Source organism: Petaurus breviceps, unplaced genomic scaffold (assembly GCF_028583685.1).
Source record: "Petaurus breviceps papuanus isolate PSGF00001 unplaced genomic scaffold, PetGlider_PUasm1.0 90740, whole genome shotgun sequence".
NCBI lineage: Eukaryota > Metazoa > Chordata > Mammalia > Diprotodontia > Petauridae > Petaurus > Petaurus breviceps.
Window position 1 is genome coordinate 2722918 of NW_027187330.1, and position 16608 is coordinate 2739525.

Below are 16608 nucleotides of genomic sequence, written 5' to 3' on the forward strand. Positions count from 1 at the left end.
GAGAGAGAGAGAGAGAGAGAGAGAGAGAGAGAGAGAGAGAGAGAAGAACCAAGATATTCTCTAACCCAAGGGAGGAGAGAGTTCTAAGAAGGAGGAGGGTGGCCATTAACCAATCAATACACATATATTGAACAATCAGGTGCTGGGCTTTTCAAACCTTATTCCCGAAGGAGCAGGATGAGCTTCTCCACTCCCCAGCCCTCTCTCTTTCTAGTCCCTACCTTCATAAGGGGAGCTGTAGGAGCTCTCTGGGGACAGTTCAAAGGGTATGAATGTGGGGTTTGGGATAGATATGGAATTAAAGGGCCTTTTCAGTGGAGCAGCTAGCCCATTTAGGGCTAAGACAGCACCTCATTCATCTTTGTATTCCCCACAGTTACTATTACCACTAAACTGACATTTATATAGTGTTTTAAGGTCTGCAAAGCACTTCCCATATACTAGCTCATTTGAAATTTACAGTAATCCTGTGAGTTAGGTGCTAAGAATATTTTTATTCCCACTTTACAGAGGAGGAAACTGAGACTGAGATAGGGTAAATTATTTGCCCTGGATCATATATCTGGTACGTATCCAAGATGGAGTTTGAACCCAGGCTTTCCTAATTCCAAGTCTTGTAGTATCTACTACAGAATGTTGCCTCCCACAGTGCCCTCTACATAGTAAGTGCCCAGTAAATATTTGTTTAACTATATTGAGTTTAATTATCTTTCCCCCAGGGGCTGATTCAACCCAGTATATGATCCAATCCATACTTTATTTAGCACTATTGAAGGGAGAAGGGTAAGCTGGCAGGTAGATGGAGTCAACTATATATTACTAAGGAGGAGGGTCAATGATATGGTATCAGGCAAAAACAATGTCCATGCCCTAGGAGGTGATTGTGACATTCAATCAAAAACACTCTGGGTGACTTGACTGATGAAAATCCCCAGAATTAGTCACAAGTCACAGGGAAAGAGGAAATCGAGTGAAAATCAGTCCAGGTGAGGTGATTTTTAATGTTTTAATAACATTTCTCTCCATACATCCTCAACCTTCAAAATAGACTTCCTGTTGCCTGGGCTTCATTAGACCTTAATGATGCTACACTACATTGAATACAGTTTGGTAGTTTGGAATTGGACAACAATCATGGCTCGTTAAGAAATCTGGTTTCGTGATGAGGGCATATCCATGAGCCAACTATCTCAGTCTCCAGACTGTTTTGCCCATCCCCCTCCTCACCACTTGCTACTCATATGACTATTTGTGATTGTAGTCTGTTAGCTGGGGAGGGGCAAGTGAATAAGACTACCTACAAATATGAAATTGCTAAATGCGGTTGGGTCTAGGTCAAGAGGCAAAAGAACATGAATTTTGAGGGGGGAGGTCCATAGAAAATGGTTTGTGGGTCGTGAAATAAATATATTTTAGAGGTAGGAGCCATATCACTGAAGCTGAGGAATTAGCATACCTAGAAATCCAGTTTAGGGGTCAGGATGGTGGTGAATTAGATCTGAGGATTGAGTAGGCATGGGAATGGAGGGGTTCCCTATATTATTTCATACACGACTGCTCATTGGTTTGGACTTCTTGAGAGGTTAGATCTTTGGCTTAAGCCAAATGGTTACTTGTGTCATTGGGGGAATGCTAAAATCCATCTCACCCCTACAGAGTAGGAAAAGTGCTCAACTTGGATTCATTTAAGACCCAAGTTCAAATTCTAACCCTGTTACTACTCTTTTTTTCTTTTTTTTTTTTTAAAGAAATTGGAGTTAAGTAACTTGCTCAAGGTTACACGGCCAGTTATTTCTGGGTGTGGTGCTAAGTATCTGAGCCTGGATTCGATCCCAGGTCTCCCGATTCTGGGGCCGGTACTCTTACTCACTGTGCTACCTGGCTGCCCCCCTGTTACTACTTCTGTGTGATGTTGGGTAAATAATTCAACCTTTTTCTGTTCTTGTTTTGTAAATCTGTAAAATGAGGTTAGCTTGATCAATGAAATAATCTCTAAGGCCCCTTCCAGCTCCAGAGCTATGACCTGCCATGGCACCTGGAATCCCCACTCCTGGAGGTAGTTCTTTGGATTAAGAAAAACCAAAGAAAAGAGTGAAGATGCTATATTACCAGATTGCATGGAAGCAGGGGAGGGTATCAGGAAGCATTCTAACCCAGGCTCACCCTTTTGGACACTACTCAGAGTGGGATTATTGGAAAAGATCAGGGAACAACTGGTGTGAGGGACCATCTGGGGAAGGCATGCGCAAATGGTATTCCTCAGTAGGGGATCACTCTGAACTATCAAATATTTGAGGGCACTGGATAGTATTCAGCAGTAGGAGATGGTAAAGAACAGCACCCCCTAATTAACTTCTTTCCCAGGATCATTCTCTCATCCCTAACCACCATTTGCTGAGTCTCTCATTCACCATCTGACATCTCTCCTTATTTCTAAATAGATGACATAACCCAATGGGTAAAGAACTAGCCTGGGAGTCAGGGCTCAGGTCCTCCTTCCAATACATATTGACTGTGTGACCCTGGGCAAGTCACTTGAACATCTTAGTGCCCTCAGACAATTGTCTAAGACCATAAGTCACAGAACAGTTGCTAGTCCACGTAGGTAGGAGGGATTTCTGCCCTAGGAATTTCCCGCAATGATGAAACCACAGGCTGTGTCCTGCCTGCTCTGTTACTAAGCTTCCTTTTGGGATCACCTGGACTCCTAGAATGTTAGAGCTATGGGTGGGGAGAATTTGAGATCATAGAGTTTTAGTTGTAATGGACGCCAGCTCTGATATAATTATCTAGTTGGTCAGGACAAAAATTCAGGTTTCCGATTCTCCAGAGTGGGCATGGCATGGTGCATATAGAGGCAGCTTGGAAACCAACTTAGCTGAATGCTCCTGGGAGGGACATTTACATCTCAGTGCCCTGGCCAACTCTTTAAGCCCATGACCTGTTTTCTGGGAGTTCTCTGTACTATGAAAACCACAGATGCAGTCCTTATCCTTCTCTCTTAGCTCCCAGTTCAGGTTTCCTCCCTCTCATCAACTTGGAACAGTATTAATTGTACCTTTTCTTGGGAATGAGTGGTTGAAATGGTTAAAGGGACCTTCCCCAAAGTACACTGTTTTTAGATATGGAAACTCCCAAGTCCTTTAAGCAACAACACAAACAATACCAGTTCATCTGGCATCATGGAGATAGACATTCCCACTGGAATTTATAGTCTTAGAATTGTCTGGTGCACAGAGGAGGTTAAGGAGCTTGCCCAGGAATAATAGATTGAGATCTAATCCAAACTCCTCACCTTATAATAGAGGAGGAAATGGGGACCTGAAGAGGTTGATGATCAGAGGGATGAGAACGCAGGTCTTTCTGAGTCCAGGTCCAGCACTGTCTCCACTATGTGCTTATTGGTCACTCTTAGTTTTCTGAATCAACCAGTCAAACCCATACCCATTGTTATCAATAACATCCCTAAAGCAACCAAGATCCTGGGATCTGTATATGGTAAAAAGAAGGGGAGATGACCTATTGCATCCCACCCAAACATCTCCCACATAAGCAAAAGGATCCCCAAAGCCAAATGCACCTACTGGTGTTGGTCCTGGGATGAAGCTGCCAGAGACAGCTTGGGCTCCCCATGGTGGCCAGGGAATGGAACAGCTAAGCACAGAGCCAGCTGGACAGAGGAGAATTTGCTGACACAGCACAAGTGTCTCTGCTCCCCATCTCCGCCTACTGTCAATGAATCAATTGAATCACTCAACTGAAAAATTAACTCAAAACCACAGACATCCCTCAAACCCACAGAAGGTCACCGAGAAGTGTGGAGGCAGAGCTGAAGCTGCTGGGCATTGGGGAGGGGGGAAAGGCCGGGAAGAACATTCTGTCCCTAGGATGGTCACCCCAAGCCAGGTCTTGATCCTCTGAGGAGGCAAATGTTAGGGCACTCATCTCCAGAAGGACCACGATTTCTTCCTAGCAAATTTAATTTGCTTGTATTTGAGGTGTTCCTGTCTTTCCCAGATGTAGTCTGCCATTCTGACATAAGAGGTCGACTGTTGTTGTGGAAGGAATACTGTTCTTGGTGTATGAAGACCTGAGTTCAAGGTTTGGCTCTGACACTTTGTGACCTTGGGCAAATCACTTAACCTCAATGATCTCATTTGTATATATTATTAATATGTTTATATTAATATATTAAAGCCCTATGGAGCTGTGAGCTATTATGATGTCTCCTTTGGGTTGCTAGGTTGGCACAGAAGATAGATCAAGAATATCTCAGTTTGAATCTTGCCTCAGATAGTTATAGCTGTATGATGTTGGACAAGACATTTAAACTCTTAGCCTCAGTTTCCTCAACTGTAAAATCAGGGCTGTTGGACTTGATGGTCTCTATGGTCCTTTACAGCTCTAAATCTAGGACCTTATGAATATTTCTCCTTCTAGAATCTTCTTGCCTCATTCTGACTCTTCTTCATTCCCCCTTTCTATCCTCTGTCCCCCTTCCTGCCCTTTGCAGTCACACCTGCCTTGTAGCTCCTGTCTGCAGCTGGACCTTAGATCTTGGTCTCTTCCCCTGACCTTGCCCCACATTAAAGAGTTGATCAGCTCATCAATTAACTTTGTCTCAATCCAATCTTCACTTTGACTCAGAGCAGTAAATCCAGCTGGATAATCATGCCCTGATATTTGTGTAGGGATAATTACAGTCGCACAGGCCTTAGTTGGTGGAAAGATGAGATGAAAACCCATAAAATAGCACTTGGGTGCTGGGGCTCATTGTTTCCTGGCTTCTCGAGTCTGGCAGTTGGCCAGGCGACAGCACTCTTCTTTTGCCTTCCCCCATCCCTGGACCTGGTCTTATTTCCAGGTCCTATCCACAGGGAGCAGGGAGCCCCTTGGTGCTGGGTCTCTGGGTCTTAATGATCTGGGGATCATCAATGGTTCAGTTTTTCCAGCTTCCCAATGCTCAAGTGGCACATTTCCTTAGCAGTAAAGGAGGCCCAGATCTGCCTTTCTCACAAAGAGAGGTCCTGTCAGTGAGATGGCTGCTTGGGGCCGAAGAAGGCACAAACCATATCACTATATTTGTCTATACCCTCGGTGCTTGTGCCCCTCCCTGCCTTTTTTTTCCTTCCCTCAACGACATTTTCATCTCATTCATTCAATCAATTATTTCACTGAGGCTTCAGAATACTAGATTCAGATCACAGAGTTAAGGCAAAGAACAAATAACCTCAGATGTGAAAAACAGCTTTAGAAACTGTAAAGCCCCACACCTTGAAATTTCACATTTGCATAGAAACCTCACAGTTCTCAAGGCAACTTGACCTACAACAGCCCTGGGAAGTAAGCAGAGGCAGGTATTGTCCTCATTTTTACAGATGAGGAAGTGGAGGGGCCTGGGGATGGCGAGGGACTCCCCACACAGCCCATGGTTAGTGTATGTCAGAGAGGCATTGTGGCACGGTGCTAAGGCTTTTGACTCAGGGGATCTGGGCTTAAATCCTGCCTTCTCAATCTCAATGTCTTCATCTGCATATATTATTAATATACTTATATTAATATATTAAAACCTACTTTAGTTGTTCAGTCATTTTTCAGCTGTGTTCAACTCTTTGTGACCCCATTGGGGGTTTTCTTGGCAGAGACGCTGGAGTGGTTTGTCATTTCCTTCTCCAGCTCATTTTACAGATGAGGAAACTGAGGCAAACAGGGTGAAGTGACTTATTCCCTGACTCCAGAACTGGCACTCTATCCACTGTGCCACTTTACTGCCCTAAAATCTACTATTGCCATTAATGTAGTAATTTTCTTACTACCTCTGTGACCTTGGGCTAGTCCTTCAACATCTGCCTGTTTCTTCATCTATAAAATAAGGGGAAAGTGGACTAAGTCAGGAGTATCAAACTAAAATAGAAACAGACCCCTGAGAGATGCATATTGCCTTAGAAAACCACAAGTTAATATTATCTATGTTTTACTGTATGTGTATTTATTTTGTTATCATTTCCCAATCACATTTTTAGACCTTTATTTAAATGACAATTTTTTTTGGCGTTTTTTTTTTTTGGAGGGGCTATTGGGATTAAGTGACTTGCCCAAGGTCACACGGCTAGTGAGTGTTAAGTACCTGAGGCCAGATTTTAACTCAGGTCCTCCTGACTCCAGGGCTGGTGCTCTATTCACTGCGCCACCTAGCTGCCCCGACCTTTATTTATTTAGAATGTTATTTTTCTTTTTTACATTTAGAGTTCCCAATTCTCTCCCTCCCTGCTCCACTGAGAAAACAAGTAATAGGATCTTAGTTATCCAAGTGAAGTCATCTCAGGTTGCACTTCCATTATGTATGGCAGAGTGCTGGGAGCTGCGTGTGGCCAGCAAGGCCTGCAAGACCAAGCTTGACACCTTTCAACTCGATGACCTCGAACTTCCCTTCCAGGTCTAAAGCGATGACTCTATGAACTGAGGTCTTTTGACTCCAAATGTCAAAATATTTATTAAACTGTATTAAGGTTTGGTGGGGCAGTGGATAGAGTGTCAGTCCTGGAGTCAGGAAGCTCTAAATTCAAATCCAACCCCAGACTAGCTGTGTGACCCTGGGCAAGACACCTGACCTTATCTGCCTCAGTTTCCTCATCTGTAAAATGAACTGGAGAAGGAAATGGCAAACCCCTCCAGTGTCTCTGCCAAGAAAACCCCAAATGGGGTCATGAAGAATTGGGCAAAACTAGAACAAGTGAATCACAACAACAAAGTAGGGTTGGGCACAACTCATTATTGCCTCATTAATATATTACTACCACTGCTCTTCCTCTCTCTTGCCCAACCACCAGAATGGAGGCCGAGGTGGGTCGAAGACAGATTATTTGTGTGGGATTTTGTTTTTGCTCTTGACCTTTTATTTCATCTGTTTGTGGAAAATTCCTTTCAACCAGGTGAACTGGTAACTTCTTAGCAAATTATAATTTTAAAGAGTTGCCCTGGGCATTGAGAGGGTAAGTGACTTGACCAGGGACACACAACCAGTATATGATTGAACACAGGTTATCCTGACCCCAAGACTAGTCTTCTATCTGGAAAGATTAGAGGTCTCGATCAGGACAGACCCTAAGAGAACCTAAAGAGGTATCCTAGAAAATCCAATACTATTTTGACTGACTGTGGTCAGGAGGTGTAATGGTAATAGAAATTTTAAGATCTTCCCTGCCCCTTAATAAGCCTAAATTGAACTTGAAGACCTTTCCTGATTTGAAAATATACTCTGCTCCCAATAGGCTGCATGTGCTCACCTGGAGCCTGTGGTGGAAGGTTTGTTTTTCAAGAAGGCACAACTTTTGTTATTTTGTCGTCAAGTGAGAGTCAGGAGGGTTGTGATGTTCTCTGACCCTGGAGAAGGCTATATATATACCTCTGAGGCAAGGTTTTGCTTTGGGGCTCACTTTGGGAAGAGTTGTATGATTTGGCCAGATGAGACTCTGGGCAGCCATTGAGCCCCCCAGCTTTGAAAACTCAGATGTTGGTGCTTCTCTCTCTGGTGACTAAGTATGGATGTAAAAGTCAGACAGCTAGAAGCCCTGTCTGTTTAATTGTATTATTTTCTCTGTCTATTTTTGTCTGCTTGTAACTTCTGTTTGTATTCTCTGAAGTTCAGGGTGCTGACTTTTTCCCCTGAACTAGGAAAATGAGATATGTTTGATTGATTAAAGTGAGATTGTTAACCCTTTTTGAGTTGCTTTTCTTTAGAAAAGCAGATCAAAGAACCTGTGCTAACAGCTATCCTGAGTATGCTAGGGAGCATGCTGCTACAGGAGGGCCTTTGGCAATTTTCTACCCTGGTTCAGATTAACACATCTAACTGGCAGGTTCTATAGCATGTGCTCAGAATGTGCTGTCCTCATTTCAGCATGGGCAGGCTTGGGAGTTAAGAGTCTCTGAAGAAGCATTGAGGAGAAGACCTTTATCTCCACCTCTGAATCACAGTACCTTGTAAAATAGGTTTCTTCATGAGATGCTCTGGGGACCCTGATCTGATTTGGCAATTTGTGGACTAGAGATAGCTTTCACCTTCTCCTCTGCCTCCCCTATATTGAGTACAGGGAACAACTTGCTGGCAGTAATAAGCATTAGGAGGCTACATCTAGAAATCGCTCTAGGAAGAAAGGTCTCTATAGGCCTTCCTCAACTCCAAGAGTTTCTTAATGGAGAAATCTTGGGGCTCTGTGGGGAGATACCAGGGAGCTCTCTTTGAGAAGACATCTATAGGAGAGTTAAAAGCAAGTGTTGGAGGTAGAAAAGGAAAGAAGGAAACTTGCCAGACTCTGTACCTGAGAAGGCATTGTTGGTGTTAAGGAAGTAGATTTCCTCTTGGCCATCCCCATCAATGTCACAGGCAGTGACCCCAATGGCGTTCCCTTGCCGGTCCCGGAGCGCATAGTAGGGGGAGCTTCTCTCATCCACTGCAATGTTTACCAGGCGCCGCTGAGCTCGGTCATACTTCAGAACGAGGTTAGGGCCATTATACCTGAGGGAGAAGAGAATGACAAGGAAGATAGAAATGGGAAGCAACATCTCTCTCCACAAATATACTCCAATGAACCTCAAGCCTTCCCTGAACAGCTTGCAAAAATATTTATCTAAAAAGACTGACATGGGGCGGCCAGGTAGCACAGCGAGTAAGAGCACCGGCTCCAGTGTTGAGAAGACCTGGAGATCGAATCCCGGGCTCAGACACTTAGCACCCACCCAGAAACACCTGGCCGTGTAACCTTGAGCAAGTTACTTAACCCCGATTGCTTAAAAAAAAAAAATTAAAAAAAGACTGACATGAACTGATGCAAAGTGAAGTGAACAGAACCAGGAGAATGTTGTACACAGTAACAGCAATATTATACATTTAAGAACTGTGAATTACTTAGCTATTCTCAGCAATACAGTGATCCAAGACAATTCCAAAGGACTCATGATGAGGCATACTATTCATTTCCAGAGAAAGAACTGATATTATATGAATACAGATTAAAGCATGTTATTCCTTCCTTCCTTCCTTCCTTCCTTCCTTCCTTCCTTCCTTCCTTCCTTCCTTCCTTCCTTCCTTCCTTCCTTCCTTTCTTCCTTTCCTTCCTCCTTCCTTCCTTCCTTCATTCCTCCTTCCCTCCCTCCCTTTCTACCTCCTCCCTCCCTTCTTTCCTTCCTCCCTCCCTATCTTCCTTTCTCTTTTTTCTTCCTTCTTTCCTGCTCAAGTCTTCTTGTACAAAATGATTAATATGAATATGTTTTACATAATTGCACATGTTTAACCTATATCATATTGTTTACTGTTGGGGCGAGGGGGGAGGAAAGGATACAATTTGGAACTCAAAATTCCTTTTATGTTTTAAAAAATTGTTTTAACATGTGACTGAGGAAACTATAAAATATTATTAAAAGGAAAAAAATATTTATCCAAATAGAGTTGCCAAGGTAGGCCTACCCTACCAGATTGATGTCTCTTGGGAGCCTGAGGATCTCCATCATTAGACCCCAAAGTCTGACCACTAATAAATAGGGAAAGGGAAAGAGAATCTGGTTTTTACTCTCCTATTTGAATTCAGCTGCCCACACAACATCCAAGGTAAAGAACAGGACAGAAGGCCCCACTTTGGCCTTGGGCCTTCCAGAATGAAGAAGTACCAGGGGAATAGAAACCATTTAGATTGGGGGTTGGATACTTAGAACTTGACAAGACACTTCCCACATTTAAATAACACATTTGACATTAGCATCTCAGGCTAGAGAGTGTGAATAAATATAGCTGGATTAGGTCAACCCGCTAGATTTCTTTGACCTATTTTTTGTTGTTGTTTAAGGATACTCAAGCATGGTTTGGCCACCCCATCATAGCTGAAATAGCTTGGTGGTTAGCAAGGCCAGTGTTCTTACTTTATAGGAAGAAAGGAAGAAAAGAAGCATTTACTAAGTGTCTACCATGTCCAGGCACTGTGCTAAGTGCTTTGCAATTAACATCTCATTTGATCCCCACAACAACCCTGGGCAGTAAGTGAGTGCTGTTATCATTCACAAAGGGAGCTGAAGTAAATAGGGGGTAAGTGACTTGCCCAAAGTCACACAACTAGTAAGTGTCTGAGGCTGAATTTGAACTCAGGTCTTATTGACCCCAGGGCCTAGTGCTCTATCTACTTTGCCATTTAGTTGCCTGTCAGATGATTAAGGAGCTTGGCCAAGGCCACCCAGTAGGCACAGTAGGATCAGCAAGTTTTTCAATTCCCAGTTTAGTGCCCTTTCCATTAGTAGAGTGACTGGCACTCAGTAGGCATTTAATAGACAACAACAAGTATTTATTAAGCACTTACTATGTTCTAGACACTATGCTAAGTGCTGGGAATATCTAAATACATGCAAAAAGGAAGTTCCTACCCTCAAGGGGTTTATAGTCTAATAGGGTAAGACAACTCATCTAAGGGAGCCGAGAAGCAGGTGTGTGTGTATGTGTGTGTGTGTGTGTGTGTGTGTGTGCATGTACATGTAAGAAGGTAACCAAAGTCCAGAGAGTCAGCAATATAAGGAGAGAAGCAAAGGATGGCTGGCCTTGCCACTTCCTCAATATGGAATTTCCAAGAGGCATTCACCAATAGGAGGAGACGCTCACTTAATTAACCTTACTCTGCTCCTCTCCACTTGATTCACATTTCATTAATCCTTGGAGTTCTCTGAGTCAAGTAGGTTCGGGTCCCCCAATTATTAAGATGCCCCATTTTATATCTCACCTGGAAAATCTGAGGTGCCAAAAGAGAAAATAATTTGCTGAAGGTCACCCAAAGAGGAAGGGAGCAAGGTAAAAGAATTCTGGGATCCTGCCTTCCAAATAGAGCTTTCTGCACAGCACCAGACTCTTCGGAGCTTTCCAGAGGAATCTAGCCAAACCCCAGGTATGTTTAATCCCTTATACTCCCTCTCCTTTGTTTTTAACCTGCTAGTATATCTTAAGGGAAATTCAACTGCTTGTTTCTGATTAGTCCCTTTCTGTGAACACTGGGGCCAGCAGACTGAAGTCTCCAAGGTCTCCGAAAGAAGTCACTTTCTTGTTTTCCTAAAATGAAGCCAATTTGACCCTCTTCACAATTACTCGGGATATGGTGCCAGTGAAGTTGGCGGATTTTTAGAAAACTGGCCAGGTGCCTCCTGGCACCCACAGTGCATGAAAGGGGAGAAAGGAAACTTATTATCTACTGAGTCAGCAACAAGGGTGATGGAAGGGAGCTTGTTAGACACCTTAACAAAGAGTGTCTGAATTCTGAGTGTCAGGGGAGGCTACATGACCTATGAGAGGTGCCCAAGACGGAGAGACAGAACACTGAGGTCCCAATACTAGCTCGGTCAGCACTTGGCTGGCCAGCCTCAGGTACCAAGAAATGCTCAATCAGAGTGAAATATGATTTCCTTAAACATACCAGGAAAAGAACCCAGGGTACCTGATGCCCACCCTTCTCCATCCCAACACTATGTCTTTCCTCTAAAAGCCATTATCTTACAATGATGATGATAATTATAATAATAATAATAATAACAGACATTTATAAAATGCTTAACCTTTCTCAGCCAAACTCCTTGAAAAAACCTCCACTTAATCACCTCTTACTCTCTTAAAACCTCTGCAATCTGGCTTCTGACCTCATCACTCAATTAAAACTACTCTCTCTCTAATAGTTACCAATGATCTCTTATTTTCCAAATCGAATGATTTTCTCAGTCCTCATCCTTCGCTGCCCTTTCTGCACCACTTGACACCATTGGCCATCCTCTCCTCCTACCTGCCTGCTTCTTCTCGGACTCTTTTGTTGACTCATCATCCAGATCCTGCCCTCTATCTGTGAGTGCACCCCAACATTCTATCTTGGGCTTGCTTCTCTATTCTCTCTCTGTTCTGTCACTTAGGGACCCTTATCAGCTCCCATGGTTTGAATCATCATCTCTATGCAGATGACTCACAGATCTGTATTTCCAGCCCTTGTCTCTAGCCACCCATCCCCCACCATGAAGATGTTTATGATTCTAGCATCCACTCCTCTTCCCCAGTACCCTCTCTCCTTGTGGCTAAGGCATATTGAGTCTAGGAGGCATTGATTTATAAGAGGAGTAAATTCACTATTTGTACATGGTTGTTAACAATTTCATCTGTTTAGCATTGAGGTTCTTAACTGGAGTGCGTGAACTTGTATAATATATCTATATATCTAAACATATAGACATATATGTATAGCTATATATGCATATGTACATGTATGTATCTATGTATATATTCCTATACAAAGATAGCTATATGGGTAGAAAGATAATTATTTCAATAGAATTGATTTCCTATGTATTTTATTTTATGCAATTAAAAACATTATTCTGAGAAAGGGTTCATAGATTTCACTAGACTGCCAAAGGGGTCATGACCCCAGCAAAAGTTAAAAACCTTGGTCTAGGGCAAAATCAAATTTGCCTCAAGACCCAGAGATCTCAACCTATGCTAGTTTGCTTCAAAGCTTTCCCCAGACTCATACTCCTATATTTTACAGTGTCAACCATAAGATTGCAGAATTGGGGACTAGAATGAATATTACAGGTCTTCTAGTTTAAATTTTTTTATTTTTGAAGATGAAGAAACTGAAGTCCAGCGACGTGAGGAGATTTATAATTTCCTACAAGAAGTGAATATATCTTTGACTTAAGGTACCAGTCATAGGATGATGGAATTTAGAACCAGAAAGGATTTTAGAAGTCTTCTAAGTCAATCATCTCATTTGGACAGATGGAGAAACTGAGGCCTGGAGAAGTTAAGTGGCTTATCCAAGGTCTCACATGTGAACCACATTGTTCCCTTTGTGCCTACTATAGGATCAAATGTATATAGAAATATACATGTACAGATGCATACATATATACATAGTTATACATATGTCTATATGTTTAGATATATAGTTATACAATTTCATGCACTCTGTTTAAGATTTAGACCTGGGTGGGACCACGGAGATGATCTAAGCAAACCCCTTCATTTTTATAAATGAAGTAACCAAAGTTTAGACTTCAGTGCCTTTCTCAAGGTCATGTGGGTAGTAAGCATCAGAGGCAGTATTTAAACTGAGGTCACATGACTCCAAATCCACTGTTCTTTCCACAACACATTGATGCTCAGTTGTTGGGTTTTTGAGGTAATCAGGATTAAGCGATTTTCCCAGGGTCACACAGCTAGTAAGCATCTGAGGCTGGATTTGAACTCAGGTCCTCCACACTCCAGGGTTGCTGCTCTATCCCCTGCACTATCTAGCTGCCCCAATGTTTTGCTAACCAGGACCCAGATTACCTATTATCTTTGTAGTCCTCTAGAATGTCTCACGCCAGCCTTAGCTTTTCTTGGTTTCTGATTGGTGATTAAAAAATAAAATCACACTCTTAGCAAGTCAGTAGGACACCTCTTGATTTCACTGGTGGCTAATACTCTTCCCATCAGCAATTCAATGGCCCTCTCTTCTTTCACCATATTCCTGTTCCCTCCTACACTCAAAAGAACAGCACAGGGGCAGCAAGGTGGCACGGTGAATAGAGCACTGAGATCTCAAAGGGAAGGGAACATCACCTGCTCAATAACAATGAGTATGGCAAGAGCTCCACCTGGGATATACTGAGATTTAATTCAATAAGCATAGTATAGTTAGTGGAAAGACCACTGGATTTGGAATCAATTCACCCAAGGGTGATCCTGGATCTAACACTGAAGAATTGGAGCTCTCTGAGCTTCAATTTCCTTACTTTTGAAATAAGGGGGTTGGATTAGATGACGGATAGGAAGTCCTTCTCTGTGGTTCTGTGGACTGGGGAGGAATGCACCAATAGACACGGCCCCCATGTGAGCCTGGGTAGTCGTGGGATGCAAGCATCAGAACTGGTCTCAAAAGATCCTGGACATTCATCCTTTTCTTAGCCTCGAACATCTTTACCTCTAGGAAAAAACAAACTCCTCAGCTTAGCAAGTAAAAGCCTTTCTCAGTCTGGCTCCAGCCTAACATTTCAGGTTAAATGCCCATCATGCCGTTTTGGGTACCCATAGTCCAAACAAACTGACCTAGCTTCTGTTCCCAGAACTCAGTCCATCTTCTCCCTCTGAGCGTTGGTATAGGTTGTTCCTTCCCCACATGCCTGGAATGTTCTCCCTCTTTATTTCAATTCTTAGAATTCCTTTTATTATTGTTATTTTTCAGTTGTGCCAAACTCTTCGTGACTCCATTTGGGGTTTTCTTGGCAAAGATACAGAAGTAGTTTGCCATTCTCCTTCTCCAGCTCATTTTACAGACGAGGAACTGAGGCACACAGGGTTAAGCAACTTGCCCAGGGTCACACAGCTACTAAGTGTCTGAGGCTAGATTTGAACTCAGGAACATGAGTCTTCTTGACTCCCAACTTGGTGCTCTCTCCACTGGACCACCTAGCTGCCTTTAGAATTCTTATCTTGTTTCCAGACTCAAGTTCAGGAGTCTTCTCCTAGGAGAAGTTTTTCCTTAGTAGAATTCCAAAAGCTCAAATGATCTCTTCCTCAAATGATTATGTAAATATTTATGTGTTTACATGGGAGGCAGCAAGGAGCAGTGGGAAGAATGCTTGCTTTAGATTCAGAAGACCTAGGTTCAAATCCTGGCTCTTTCACTGAAATACCTATGTGAATTTGGGCAAGTCACTTACCCTCCTTAGGCCATTCTTCATCATGTGTCAAACAAGGAGCCTTGGACTCTACGACCTCCAAAGCCCCTTCCAGCTCTAGATCTGGGCTTCTCTGATTCTGTGTTGCATATCCCAGTAGAATGCAAGCATCCTGAGGGCAGGGAGACTCTTTTTCTTTTTGTCTTTGCATTCTTAGCATTTAGCATAGTGCCTTAAAATAGTAGGTACCTTTCCCTCTACTGCATTATTCTACTTTATGTTATTATCTTCATTTTATAATTGGGGAAACTGAGGCTCAGGGAGACTAAGGGAGGTGCCTTTGGTCATAGAGTAGAGTACCAAAGATGGATTCAAAAGCAAGTCTCTCCTAACTCCAAACCTACCCCTCCCTCTACTGTACTACATGAAAGGCTCCAGTTCTTGGGTATATCTGAATTCACTATTGTTTTGGTCTTTAATCTGTATGTACTTATATATGTTCTACTCTCTCCCATTAGAATGTAAGCTACTTTAAAGTCAGGACCATTTCATTCTTTGCCTTTGTTTCCCCAGAGCCTAGCACAGTGCCTAGCAAATAGCAATTGTTCAATAAATGCTCATTGATTGCTGGCCAGTTGGTGGGATCCAGTAGAAAAATAAACTATGGCTAAAAAAAAGTAAGCTCTTACTAAATACTTATTGGATTGAATCAGATATTTAGAGGAACCAAATGATTATTATTTTATTATATATTATTATAATATATTGTTAATTATGATTATTACTATTATATATCATATTAACATGTTATCATATAATTATTAATATATTATTATATAATTATCAGAGCACTAAGGGTACCCTTATGGACCAAAGAGAACTCAGCACTCTTTGAAGTTAAATGCTGCCAGCCTGAATCCTTGTGATCATTCTCTAATGTTTCTCATAGCACCTTCTACTTGCCAAGTGTATATAGTCACTCTCACTATTGTTTATAATAGCCTTGCTCAACATCATTCTCCCTGTTTCACAGATGAACAAACCAAGGCACGGGGGAAGGGGACTTATTGAAGGTCATGAGATAAGTCACAGGGTGGCAGAGCCAGGAGGAGCCCAAACCATCAATCGATTGTCCGTTCAGCCTGCTGGCTCCTCTGTTGTTATTTACTCCCTCTTTTGAAATTCAACAGAAGAACATAAAGGTGAACTGGAACTGAGCTAAGGGGGCCACTCAGGTAGATGGTTCACTGGTTGTGGATGAAAGAAAGGGGCGCAAGCATTAACTTATGCTATGGGAGACCTTTTTTTTCCTATCAAAGGCCACCTACACAAAGAAAAAAAATCAATTTAGTGAAAAGCACATTTGAAAAATTAGTGAAAAATATTAAATGCTTCACTCATTTGCTTTTTCAATTAAGAAGAGGGAATTAAAAACTCTATTTAACAAATACAAGCAAATAATGTACTTTAGGTCAATTTATTGCTAGTTAAGGGAGAGAAGCAGGGGGGAGGAGAGAGAGAGAGAAGAAAAAATAGAAGAGGGAAGAGAAAAAACATGAAAAAAAGACATAGAAAGGCAACCTGGTGTAGGGGAAAGAGCACTGGATCTGGAGTCAGACCCCCATACCCCAGAGGGTCTGGGGTCAAATCTTGGCTTTGATACTACTTAGCTATGTCACCTTGCGCAAGGAACTTAATCTTTCTGGGCCTCAGTTTCCTCATCTGCACGAAGAGGAAGCTGAACTATTAGGGCTCTTAATTTGAGGTCTATGAACTTGTTTTTAAAAATAATTTGAAGATGGTACTTCAATGGAATTGGTATTCTTTGTAATTAATTTCCCTTACAATTTCAATATAATTGGTTTCCTTTGTGATCCTTTGGCGAAAGGGCCCATGGATTTCACTAGATTGATTGCCAAAGAATTAGACAAG

At 42.3% G+C, this 16608-nt stretch overlaps 1 protein-coding gene across 3 annotated transcripts in view; it reads right to left on the minus strand.

The window, feature by feature from the left end:
- Positions 1-16608, minus strand: part of CRTAC1 (cartilage acidic protein 1) — a 184510-nt gene that overhangs the window by 65348 nt on the left and 102554 nt on the right. For all 3 annotated transcript variants that reach the window (XM_069067151.1, XM_069067153.1, XM_069067152.1), the window contains exon 3: positions 8322-8518. In XM_069067151.1, coding sequence (XP_068923252.1) covers positions 8322-8518 — 197 coding nt within the window. The remainder of the gene's footprint in view (positions 1-8321; positions 8519-16608) is intronic.